Source organism: Lissotriton vulgaris, chromosome 1_1, assembly GCF_964263255.1.
Source record: "Lissotriton vulgaris chromosome 1_1, aLisVul1.2, whole genome shotgun sequence".
Lineage (NCBI taxonomy): Eukaryota > Metazoa > Chordata > Amphibia > Caudata > Salamandridae > Lissotriton > Lissotriton vulgaris.
In genome coordinates this window covers 1149162959-1149175759 of record NC_141685.1, presented here as the reverse complement: position 1 = coordinate 1149175759, position 12801 = coordinate 1149162959, and the positions used below count along the sequence as shown (strand labels likewise).

The 12801-nt window shown below is 44.8% G+C and overlaps 1 protein-coding gene across 1 annotated transcript in view; it reads right to left on the bottom strand.

Moving 5' to 3' along the window:
- LOC147748826 (PAN2-PAN3 deadenylation complex catalytic subunit PAN2-like) overlaps window positions 1–12801 on the bottom strand; it is a 771836-nt gene that overhangs the window by 437507 nt on the left and 321528 nt on the right. The window contains exon 12 of the mRNA XM_086928597.1: window positions 2708–2845. Within this exon, the coding sequence (XP_086784723.1) occupies window positions 2708–2845 (138 nt within the window). The remainder of the gene's footprint in view (window positions 1–2707; window positions 2846–12801) is intronic.

Below are 12801 nucleotides of genomic sequence, written 5' to 3'. Positions count from 1 at the left end.
AACGATATTGATGAGTGCGCCAAGAGGAGAATCTTGATGAAGAGTGCTGAGAACGATGACTATGTCTTGAAGGCGCTCATAGTCTTGATTTATGGTGATATCTGGACTGAGGAGACCTTGATCTCCAAGGGAAAGCAAGAGGCCTCCCCTGGGAAGGAACTTCCAAAGGTGCCTCGGCCCGAGGAAGAGGAGGCGGCGAAAAAACATGGAATAGGCGCTGAAGGAGGGGGCAGAGGTGGAGGAGAGTCCAGAAGAATGATGGGTGACTGTGAGGAAAGACTCACCTGTGTGGCGACATGGGCGGATCTCCCCCTTAAAGATGATGGGCCTCTCTACAGCCAGGACCGACAGGATCCAGTGACAAGGCAAAATCTATTCTGCTGTTCTGTTTCTCCACAGCGCGGAGCCAACGATAACCCGGAAGTGCGCGGGTATGACCCAGGAAGTGCTTCTGAAAGACCAATGAAAGGAGGAGAGTTCGAAGAAGAGGCAGTTCAACCCGGTGGAGCGGAAGGAAGAGGGACGGCGTCGGGTGAGAAGACGGAAGGAGACGAACCTTGTCAGCAGAGAACCGAAGGAGAGCCCAGGATGGAAGACGCCGCGGAGGACGTCGACCAGGAATTGGGAGAGCGGTGGTGTGAAGATTGGTGGAGTCCGCCGGAGGATGCTGGAGAGTGACCGCACCTCAGGAGAGTTGTGGCAGAGCCGGTGAGTGGCAGCGTCTTTGGGGAACAGGAGGGTGGTGTGAGGGAAAAGGTAGTGAACCGGAAAGGGTGGTGCGTCAGAACCCAGAGGGATTGTGCTGTGATTATCGTACCCTGTAGATACCAGTGAGATAGCTACCTGAGAAGTTGGCAGGAACCCTCAATACTGCCTAAAAGCTGCCTATATTTTTGGCCTATTGTTTTTTTTAATCATTTCATATTGCTAAACCTCGCAATTGACTCGTATACTGTGGGGCAGGACTTCATAAATCAAGCAGTGTTTAAGTTACCTATTTTCCCCAATGAACACACGCATAGGCTCCCTAGACACTAATAAAAAGACTATCTCCCCTATAACTACAACATAGAGATTCTTCTTCAGCACTTTGAGGTGTGGTGATGGGTTTACAAACACAGAAGTAATTGGAAAGCACATTTCTGACGGCTTCTTTTCCTCTCTTATGAGCCTCCAGGGGAAAAACCTTGACCTAAAAGAGGAGCCGGAACCATCGCCCTCTACTACACACTCCAGCTCGACCAGGATTACATCTGAAGAGGAAACGAAAAAATCACCTGTTGTGTCACCAAATCTTGTTACTTCTGACAATAAAAATTGGCCTTTCGGCAAATACATACAGCCTAATCGCCTGTATATCAAACCTGCCCTCCCACAGTGACAATGGCATGTACGTCCTGGAATATTCAGGGGTGGATGGTAATCTTCATGTTCTCGACTTTGAATCCTTTAACAGTTCTGGAATGCTTCAACATCAACCGACCCGACATCTATTTTCTTTTGTCTGCCGACAGACACAACTCTCTACGTCGAGCATTTAGGCACCATACTTTGTAAGATGTTCTCATTGGATCTCCCTCTCCTGGAGTCTTCTGAGAAAGGTGGAAGAGCCCTGGTAGAGGATTGCTCTTCTCCTCGTCCATGCGGCATCCCACCTTCAGACTGCCCTTCCTGCTGTCTGTGTCTCTTCTGTTCCATGAAGGCAAATCCTCTCCCAGTCCCTCTGGGTATACCTGGAAATAGTCCTGCAGTGTTGACATCAGTCAGGGATGTCGCTGTCAGGACTGCATTTGTCAAATAAAGATGGCATATTGGACTCGAAAAATAGTTTAACTGTCAGAAAATGACAAACACTCGAAATGTTGAAATCAATCAAATAAAGTTGTTGACAAAAACTTCTGAGAGAAAATGTTGATGAAAATAGACAAAACAGGCCAAACTCAGTGCTCCAAGATCCTATCACCAAGAATCTGAAAACAGAACAGAGGTAGCTGCCACCTATTGGCCATTATGGGATACTGGTGGGCTGTGAGCCCGTAAAGGCAGACTCTTTTTGTATCTGCAAAACCTATAAGTCTAGAGTGCCCTTTTGCTTCCTCATTTTCCTCATTTAAAAAAATGAGATTTGTAAGAACAATTGACAACTCGAGCTACAGAATTTTTCCTGTTCATTAAAAAATATATTAACCCTTCTTTAAATACAAATTAAAGCAATTGGCCAATATAGACTCAATTATAAGCTACAAACATATAATAATGAAATGCTTAACCATTGCTTATGATTATCAATAGAAATCCCCTGTGAGAGAAATATGCTTTCTTGCAAAGCGCGTTTTCCCCATACTTCTAAAAATGAAAGCCCAAAATGCTGCTATATTATTGCTATTTTCTCGGTTCTTTCTCAGGGAATCTACAAACACTGGTTGTACCTTTAGAATCCACCACATGTGGAAAAGGCAGCTGCAAATTTGGCCTGGATATCTTTTGTAGAAAAACATTCATGATAGCCTAAGCGCAAAGTGTCCCAAATATTAGAAAAAGGGCTCTGCACTGGGGCAGAAAAAGCATCAGAAACTAACAGGTTAATGCACACTGGAAAAAAAAGGTCTGAATATGTAAAAACTTTAAGAGTCTGTTTGGATTTACTATCAAGTACACATATAAATACCCAGAGCAGTGTGATTATGCTCCGTCACTGAGATCTTACCTCTTTTCTTTGATGATACGTTTCCCCCACTTTTATGTGTGCCACGAGACTGCCCCCAGTCCGGGAGTCCAGGATATGGGCCACAGTTGCCATTAGGTCGTAAATATAGGTGCCCTCGTCTTCTTCTGCTGGATCAAGCTACAATAGAACAGAATTCGTTAGCAAACAGCATACCCTGACATGGCCGGTATGTCGGCCAGTGACATTCCAAGACTGGGGAGTCACTATAGTTTGGGCAGTGCCTTCTGAGAAAAGCTTTAACACAAACTGCTGGATAAACAGTAATCAATCAATGTTCCAATGAAAAAACACATACAACCAGCAGTTAGCCTTGCAAAGCCCAGCATTTATATGGGAATGCATTGTAACTGGGAAAATAAACTTATTTTTGCCTTAACAACCGAAACCTACTTGCACAAAGTTAAGGCAGGTCCAGGGAAACCTGTCCTCCTCCTCCCTATGATGTAGGTCTGCAGACATAGTAAACTTGGAAACTATGTCTATCGCTGTGATTTACAGACATGCTTGGAAGGGCGAGAAGCAACTTAGAGCACAGGGGTGACTATTTGAGGTAAGAAGCAACACGGGAAGGAGAGAGAAAGTAAACACATGCACTCTCACAGAGTGCTGACAGAAAAAGAAACATGTAATTCCCAGAATGCAAGTAGTGGGTGAATACAAGTCATCCAATCAAAAGGATGGTAAAGAAGCTAGGCTCCAGGGGAAGAGAAACAAATTACTCTGAATCAGAAGTTAGTAAATGAGAGTGACAAAGTGTAGGAAGCTGGCTCTGTATATACTATACCAAAGTAAGGTATAGTGTGCACAGAGTCCAGAGGATCCACAAAGGCTTACAGATGTAAAAATAGATATCTTACTCTCTATTTGTGGTAGTGTGGGCGAGCATTAAGGCTTTATCAGAGGGTAGTCTGTTAAGCATGTATTGTACACACTCAGGCAAGAAATCACACGGTCCAAGGCTGAGCTCAGGTCAATTGTTTGTATCAAAAATATTTGTTGTATTTTATTTATTGAACCAAGCAAAACTTGGTACACATAAATATAATTGCTCTTTTCAAGGCAGATAGTTTATAAGCTAGCTGGATGAATAATTACTTTTCTCACAGAATTGTGAAATGTAAAAACACAGTTGAAATTACTTTTGGATTACTTTAGATTACTTTCAGGATTACTTTCTACTCAGTGTGATATGCCTAGATATCACACTGGGACATTTCCTGGATAAAAGGTGAGTAAAACAGTTTCTCAAAATACTATTTTTCAGGTTTCCATACAAAACACCCTCAAAACTAAGTTTTTCAGAGGAAAACAGTCAATGCAATCCTATGGAGGAAAGGAAAATGCAACATCCAGTATGCATCTGTTCTTGGCATGCAGAGCTGCAGAGTTGTACACTTCGCATTAAATTGCCACCTGGTGTTTGGCTCGGATGATTGCATGTTGTTGTCGTCTTGGAAGAAGTCTTTTGTAGTCACAAGATAGGTGACTCCTCCCTTGGACGATATTGCGCATGGGCATCGGCTCCATCCTTAGATTGTTTTTCGCCATGATGGGAAATGATGGAGTTAGTAGAAATAAAGAAGGGATGTCCATGTGTATATCTAATTAAGATGAAACTGGAACAGATACAGGTCCCGGGGAGGCCGTGTACAACTCTGCAGCTCTACAACAGATGCATACTGGTAAGTAGCATTTTCCGTTCAAGGCATATGAGCTGCAGATTGTACACTTAGCATAGATTGTGCAGCAGTGTCTCCCCTAGCGGTGGTCGCCTGTATCTGTTGCAGTATTTTGAAAGATTTTTTAGAACAGCTTGGCCTATTGCAGCTTGCTGCTTGGCTTGCACATCAACACAATAGTGTTTAGTGAAGGTGAGTGTTGTAGACATGTTGCTGCCTTGCAGATGTCTTCTAGGGGAATGTTCCATAAGAAAGCCATAGAGGCTCCTAGTTTGAGTGTGGAGTGCGCTCTAGAAGGAACTGTTAATGTACGTTTTGCTTTTTGATAGCATATTTGTATACATTTTACAATCCACCTTGCAATTCCAGCTTTAGAGATGGGGTTGCCCTTATGTGGTGGAGAGAAAGCTACAAACAATTGCTTTGTTTTGTGAAAGGATTTGGTCCTATCTATATAATAGAGAAGAGCATCTAGTGTGTGTAGAGCTCTCTCTGCTACAGAGTCTGAGTTTTGGAAAAACACTGGTAACTCTACAGATTGGTTTAAAAGAAACTTAGTTATGACTTTTGGAAGGAATTTAGGATTTGTTCCGAGAACCTCTATTATGGTGTAATTGTAAAAATGGTTTTTGTATAGTGAAAGCTTGAATCTCACTAACTCTCCTAAGAGAGGTAATAGCTGTTTTCATGTGAGGAATTGCAGTTCACATTTGTGTAGAGGTTCAAAAGGTGGTCCCATGAGCCTTGTAAGAACCATGCTTAGGTTCCACATTGGAGAGGGTGATAAACTAGGAGGAATGATTCTTTTTAATCCTTCCATAAATGCTTTAGTAGCAGGCACTCTAAATAAAGACAGATGGTGTCTATTTTGTAAATATGCTGCAATTGATGCCAGATGTAGGCATATGGATGAATATGCCAAGTTACATCTTTGTAAATGTAAAAGGTAGCAAATGATATTTTCGATGGAAGCATCTAGGGGATCAATTTGGTTATTGTTGCAGTAAATATAAAATCTTTTCCATTTAGCAGCATAGCAAGCTCCAGTAGTAGGTCTTCTGGTTTCTTTAATAATATTTATACAGTCTGGTGGTAGGTTAAGACCTCAGGAGCCAGATGTCCAGATTCAGTTGGCTTGGGTCTGGCTGTCTGATGTCTCCATGGTTCTGCGTTAGCAGGGATGGTGTCAGGCGTAGTTTTTGGTGTGGAACTAGGGATAGTTCTAGCAGTGTTGTATACTACGGTTGGCGTGCCCATGTGGGAGCGACTGTTGAAGCTGGCTTGCGCATTATTTGTGGTAGTGGCGGAAAAACGTACGTAAATCTGCCTGACCAGTTCATCCATATCGCATTGCCCTTGGACAGCGGGTGTGGAAACCTGGCGGCGAAGGTTGGGCATTTTGCGTCTTCGTGTGTGGCCCCACATGTGAAAGAATGGCAGAAGAACTTGCAGATGTAGTTCTCATTCGTGAATTTGTTGTGTCTGTTGACTTAACAGATCTGCTATCTGATTGTGAACTCCTGGAAGGTGTTCTGCTAACAGATATATATTTTGTGGAATGGCCCATCTCCAAATGTTCAGTGCAAGCTGGGACAGCGGTAGAGTGTCCCCTCCCCTGTTTTTGTACATAGTACATGGCAGTCATGTTGTCCGTCCGGATTAAGACAGCTTTTGTTTTGTATTTGGAATGTTTTGAGCGCTAAAAATATTGCTAGCAGCTCTAGGTGGTTGATATGGAATGATCTTTGTGGAATGGTCCATTGCCCTTGAGTTGTATGATGTAGGAGATGGTCTGCTCTAAGCATTATTTGTGTAACAGGTTCGAGGAACGGCCACCCTTTTGTCAAGTTTTTGGTGTTCCACCACTGCAGAAAGCGATGTGTACGGCTATCTACCAACACCAGGTCTGTTAGTTGTCCTTGAGCCTGATTCCACTGTTGTGCTAGACATTCCTGTAACAGACGCATTTGTAGTCTTGTATATGGTACAATAAAGATGCAAGATGCCATCATGCCTATTAGTCTCATGAACACTCTGGCTTGGAGATAGTGTTGATGTTGAAACTTTGTGACTAAGGCTTGAATGCTCTGTATCCTTGCTTGACTGGGATACGCTAGAGCTGTACACAGGTTTATTGTAGCCCCTAAATATTGATGTACATGAGAGGGCTGTAGGTGCGACTTGGTGTAGTTGATTGTGAACCCTAAGTCGTGTAATATTTGAATTGTCTGATGTATGTGTTGGACGCACTGTTTGAACGTCTTGGCTTTTATGAGCCAATCGTCTACATATGGGAAGACATGTATCTGTTGTCTTCTGAGATGTGCTGCTACCACTGCTAGGCACTTTGTGAACACTCTTGGTGCAGTTGTTACCCCGAATGGAAGGACTTTGAATTGATAATGCTGTCCTTCCAGTACAAACCTCAGATACTTCCTGTGAGAAGGGTTTATGGGAATGTGGAAGTAGGCGTCCTTTAGATCTAGTGTTGTAAGGAAGTCGTCTTGTTGAAGCAATGGGAGCACTTGTTTAAAGTGATCATATGAAAATTATTTGAGTGTATATATTGATTGAGGGTCCTGAGCCGGGAATTGGTCTCAGTGTCCCGTCCTTTTTGGGTATAAGAAAATACAGCGAATAAACCCCTGTTCCTTGATGTTGTAAAGGAACTATTTCTATTGCTTTCTTTTGAAGAAGTGATAGGACTTCTTGTTTGAGCAGTATAAGATGTTCTGCAGACATTGGACGCTGCCTGGGTGGTAAGTGTGATGGGGTAGCTGTAAGTTGGAGGCAGTAGCCATACTGGATAATTTGTCATACCCACTTGTCTGTTGTGATGGAATTCCAGACAGGTAGGAACTGTGTTAGTCTACCCCCCACAGGAGTGGAGTGCTGTTGGGGGAGCAGAGGGAAGTCACTGTTTTGTGGTGGAAGAGGTTCGATTATTGTTGTTACCTCGACCTCTTTCTTTATTGTTGTTGCCTCTATAGACTCCTCTAAAATATCCTTTACTGGAGGATGTCTGTGTATTTGATTTGAAGGAAGATCTATTGTCTCTCCAGTCTGTTTGGAGCCTCCTCTCTAGAAGGAGCTTGTGTGGATTGCAAAGCTCCCATAGATTTGGCTGTATCGGTATCTCTTCATTTTCTCAAGTGCTTTGTCTACCTCTGGTCCAAACAATTGATGTTGGTTGAATGGCTGATTTAAGATGGTAGTTTGCACTTCCTGCTTAAATCCTGAAATGCGTAGCCAGGCATGACGTCTAAGTAGGACACTAGTGTTTACAGCTCTAGATGCAGTGTCTGCTACATCAAGTGCGCACTTGATTGAGGCATTTGAAATTAATTTGCCTTCTTGTATAAGGACGTTTGCCTGCGCCTTATATTGGTCAGATAGATGTTGTAGTAATGTCTCTAACTGATCATAGTGAGCCCTGTCATATCTTGCAAGGAGGGCTTGTGTGTTAGCAATACACCATGTATTGGTAGCTTGTGCAGCTATCCATTTGCCTGAAGCATCTATTTCCTTAGATTCTTTATCAGGGGGTGGTGCTTCACCTGATGTCTGTGACTTTGCTCTCTTTCTAGTATTTGACACGGCTAGGGAATTTAAGGGTCTTCCTCTGCCTTATCTGAATGCTTGGTGACCCCATGATAGATAAAAGCACTATCAGTAAGTGCCCAAAACCAATGTTGTCTTCTGGGGAGAAGGTTTTGATGGATATGAATGTGGGTCAGGAATATCTGGCAACAAAAAGAAAGGGAGGTAGAGGAACTATAGCTAGGCTCCCCCTCCAAAAAACTAAATTAAACAAAAAGGTCTCTGTTTCCAGATACCTGAGAGCCTTGCTAGATTGTTCAGATAACAGTCAGCACACACTGGGGTTGACTGTAGAAATATGATATTGTGTACAAAAAAGGGAGAATTGCTCCTTTTTTAGGTGTCCCCTCACTCACCAGGGTTGCCCCACGGTGACATGCTTCATCATTGGGGCCATCCCAGTCCTCTACGGGCTGGGGCGTGCTGCGACTTGCGACAGTTACGTAGGAGCACTTTTATAAGACTATGTGTGGTGCATGTGTATTTGGGGAGTGGACTATGTGATGTGTGTTAAAAATACCTGCCCAGTAGGTTTACAATAATGATCTGAACAATCTAGCAAGGCTCTCAGGTATCTGGAAACAGAGACCTTTTTGTTTAATCAGGAATATCTGGCACATCTTGTGGGTTTGGGTACTCCCAATCTGGATCATCAACAGGGTAGGGAAAAGGCTCATCTGGGTCTACACCACTCCCCATTATGCTATACTCATCATCATTTGGAGGTGTATGTGAAGAATGAGGAGGAGAGTTTTCAGGAGAATTTTGAGGTCAAATGTTAAGAGGAACAGGAGATGAAGGAGAAGGAAGTATAGGAGAAGAACGGTGCATAGGAGATGTGGCAGAGTCCTTCTTCTTGACAGGCACTGCAGGTGTAGGTGCTGTGTGGGATTTCGTCTTCTTGTGTGGTGTAGTGGATACATGACATGTCTTTAGGACAATGTAGATCTTCTTTTGTAGAGGATCAGGTTGGAAAAGGTTGTCTCCTTGCGGAACCTTTGCAGGCGCCTATTTTTTCGGTTCCGGGCATGGTTGCTTCTTGTCTTTAGCCTTAGGAGCTGTTACTGTGTTCTTTGGCGTAGATTTCGGCACCGAAGTTATTGTTTTTGGAGTTGTAGGCCGTTTCGAGGGCTTGAGCGCATCGGAATCAGTCCTTGTAGGTTTTGGTACCGAAGATTTTGGCTTTGGAGTGAAAGCTGGTCCCGACGGCCTCGAGGCGTCAGACGCTGGCTTCATATTTTTGTCTTTAGAAGTCGACGGTTTCGCAGCTGGGACTTCTTTAGGTTTCGGTGCGGCTGACCCAATGGTAAGGAGTCATCGGAATCGTCTGCCTCGGATACGATTTGGAGATCGTCTGAATCTTCTTCGGGAGCGAGCGGAACTTCTTCGTCGAAGATATCTGCCGATCTCTGCATGTCGTGTCGACGGGCCCTTCGATCTCGAATCGTCTTCTTGGATCGAAAAGACGCACAGTGCAGCTGGATTCGTCATGTTCTGGCGATAAGCACAGGTTACAGACCTCGTGATGGTCACTGTGTGGAAACTTTACTCCACACTTGGGGCATCTTTTGAATGGCGTCCTTTCCATGAGGTGTAGGCCTCACGGCGTGGATAGGCCTAACGGCCCACGTCGACGACCGGAATCGAGCTTATGGAGTCGAGTCGACGTTTATCGATATCGAAAGTAGTTTGGTGAAGTTTGAATTAGTTTTTACGCCTCGAAGTACTTGAAAAGTAGATTTCGAACCGGAGCGGAAAAGTTTCTTCTTAACCCAGGGGCGGAAAAAAACAATCTAAGGATGGAGCCGATGCCCATGCACAATATCGTCCAATGGAGGAGTCACCTATCTCGTGACTACAAAAGACTTCTTCCCAGACGACAACATGCAATCATCCAAGCCCAACACCAGGTGGCGATCTAATGCTAAGTGTACAATCTGCAGCTCATATGCCTCGAACATATGGTTATTGTTTTTGCAGGTAAGTAAAAGGTCTTGAAGGTTGAGATTCTGGGGTTAGAACAATGGTTCCCCCAGGGTCAAGGAGGCACTCAAAGAGCACTCTCAGCTGCACTAGGGCGGTCAGGTGCAAGGTGCTGAGACACAATGTTAGCCTATGGGGCCAGGGGGGCCGTCGGTTGGTGGTTTTTTACGAGCAGGCGACAAGTTTGAGGGAGAAAACTCCTAGCGGTAAGATCAGGGCAAACTGGGATCCAAGTTAGCACACTAGGTGCACCCACGGTGGCACTGGGACGGCCAGGTGCAGGGTGCTGGATCAACGTCAGGTGCCCTGTTGGGTTCAAGAGGGAGGCTCCAGTCAGAACAAACATTACAGACTTTGGCACAAAGATCTTCTGGAGGAGTGCACCAATTGGAGAGGTAAGTTGAGATGTAGGGGGATGCCAAGACACTGTTGGTTGGGCCACCCAAACCAGACGCCAAAAGATACCCCTGCACCAGACGCCCAGTCTGGTGCAGGGGTATCTTTTGGCGTCAGGTTTTACTTACAGGCTCCGCTCACAGTGACCCTCCGGATAGGGGCTGCAGGTGTCGTCGGGAGTCTGAAGCAGGTCAGGATCACCGGGGAGACCTCCTCGTGGTGTTGGGCCACTCTAACTGAGGCCGTGGGCATAGGGTGCAGAATGGTGCAGGTTCGCAGATTTAGCAGGAGTGTTTCTTGAGCAAGTCCGGTGCTCACAGGAAACAGTCTTTGTAGGGAAGGCAGGGCAGGTCCTCTGGGTTCTGAGGGGCTGCTGGCTGCAGGGCACGCCGGGATTATGCTGGAGGAGGTCAGGACAGGGAGGTAGCGCTGGGACCAAGGCAGTTGGTGTCCTCTTCTTACTTCAGCACATCTCTTTGGTCCTACTTACTTTTCTGAGGAGGCAAGGTTGCCCCTAAATACTAACTTTATGGGTGTTTCAGGTAGGGACCAATGCGTCACTTCCTTGGGGTGAGTACACACCCTGTTATGCCACCCTATGAAGCCTCAATCTGGTTGGTTGGGTCCCCCCATCTTCAATATGGCAGGGACAGAGTGTGCTTCGCCTCACCTCCCCCACCTGCGGGGTGGGGTTGAGAAAGGTGTGCACATCTCTCCTATCTTGATTTTCCTGCTGATTCTCCCACCCAAAGTGGGAGTCAAAACTGGTGGAGGCTAGTTGCTAGGAAAGTGCAGGATCAGCTCCCAAAAATGGCAAGCCTTTGAAGCGACGCTGCCCATCCTGGGGGAAGAGGCTCGGAACCTCTGCCCTTGATGAGCTTTGTTTCAGGACCCCGAAAGCAGGAGGCTCTCGTCCCAGGGGTCCAGAAACATGTCTCGGTGGCAGCTGGCAAGCAGCCAGTACACTAGAGTTAAGTTGTTTTTCAGGGGGCATCTCTAAGATGCCTTCTGAGTGCATTTGACATTGAATCCTACACTGGCATCAGTGTGGGTTTAAGTTGTAGAGAAGTTTGACACCAAACTTTCCAGATTTCGGTGAAGCTATTATGGTGCTGTGGAGTTCGTAATGACATACTCCCAGACCATATACCCTTCTTGGCTTTACTATACTTACAATGTCTAAGAATGGACTTAGACACTGTATGGGGTACATGCACCTGTACCCTCACCAATGGTATAGTGCACCCAGCTAGAGGGGTGGCTTACCTATGCCATAGGGAGAGGATTGTAGGCATGGCACACAGGGATGTGGGCCATGAAGACTCTTCACTTTGCTCTGCAACAAAACACGCAACATGCAATGGCAGGGTGTGTGTTTTGAGGTACAGGGCCTCTAAGGGTGGCACCATATGTGCTGCAGTCCTTAGGGGCACTCCTTGGTCACAGTACCATGGTACCTTTCACTAGGGACTTACATATGACTGGAGCGTTGCCAATTGGGTTTGCAACTGTTCAGTTTTAGGTAAGGAACATAGGCCCTGGGTACCTGGTTGGCAGGAACCCAGGACATACTCAAAGAGCATCAACATCAGGCAAAAGTGGGGGGTAACTATGCATAAAAGGGAACTTTCCAACACAAAGTCAACTAACAGAAAGCAATGGACTGGCACAAAGTCCAGTGAACTTTTTTGGTATAGTTCACAAAAGGTCTTTCAACAACTAAAGAATTAGATGTCTGTAGGCGAGACCCCAAGAAACACTGGATTACTCTGTTGCCTGAAAAGGGAAAATACAATCCCTCAGCAGCACTATAAATTGGTGTGAGGCCTTTATCTAAAGCCCCAGGGTAAATAGAGGTTGTTGGACAGTAATTGTAAGGTTTACTCTGGTTAACCATGGAATATCAACAATATTATTGAATGCAATCAGAAAGACCATGTACAGTGTAGGAAGCCGGCTCTTTACATAGTGGACCAAAATGAAGTAGACTTGTGTAAATAGTGAAAGCAGCCCTTATTGGTTTACAGAAACAAAAATGTGAACACTAAATGCACTCTTGTGGTAGTGTGGACAAGCAGTTTAGGCTCATCAGCGGGAAGTGCTGAGTATTTGTTGTACTCACAAAGGCAATAAATGAGACACTCCAGAATAAGTTGGAGACCAGTTTTTATAAATAAGTCGTATTTTTATATAAATTTTGATACCAAGAACTTCGTTATCAAGTCATTACTTTTATAAATATTAATTTTTACAGGTAAGTAAATCGTTAATTTCAATGGGTCTTTACAAAGCAATGCTTACATATGGGAGAAAAGGCATATGTTGCATACAGTTATTTACGGCTGTTTTCTGAGGGTCTCCTTAAGGACTTGGGGTTGTATGGGACTACAGTCGAAAGTACTACCAACAGTTACT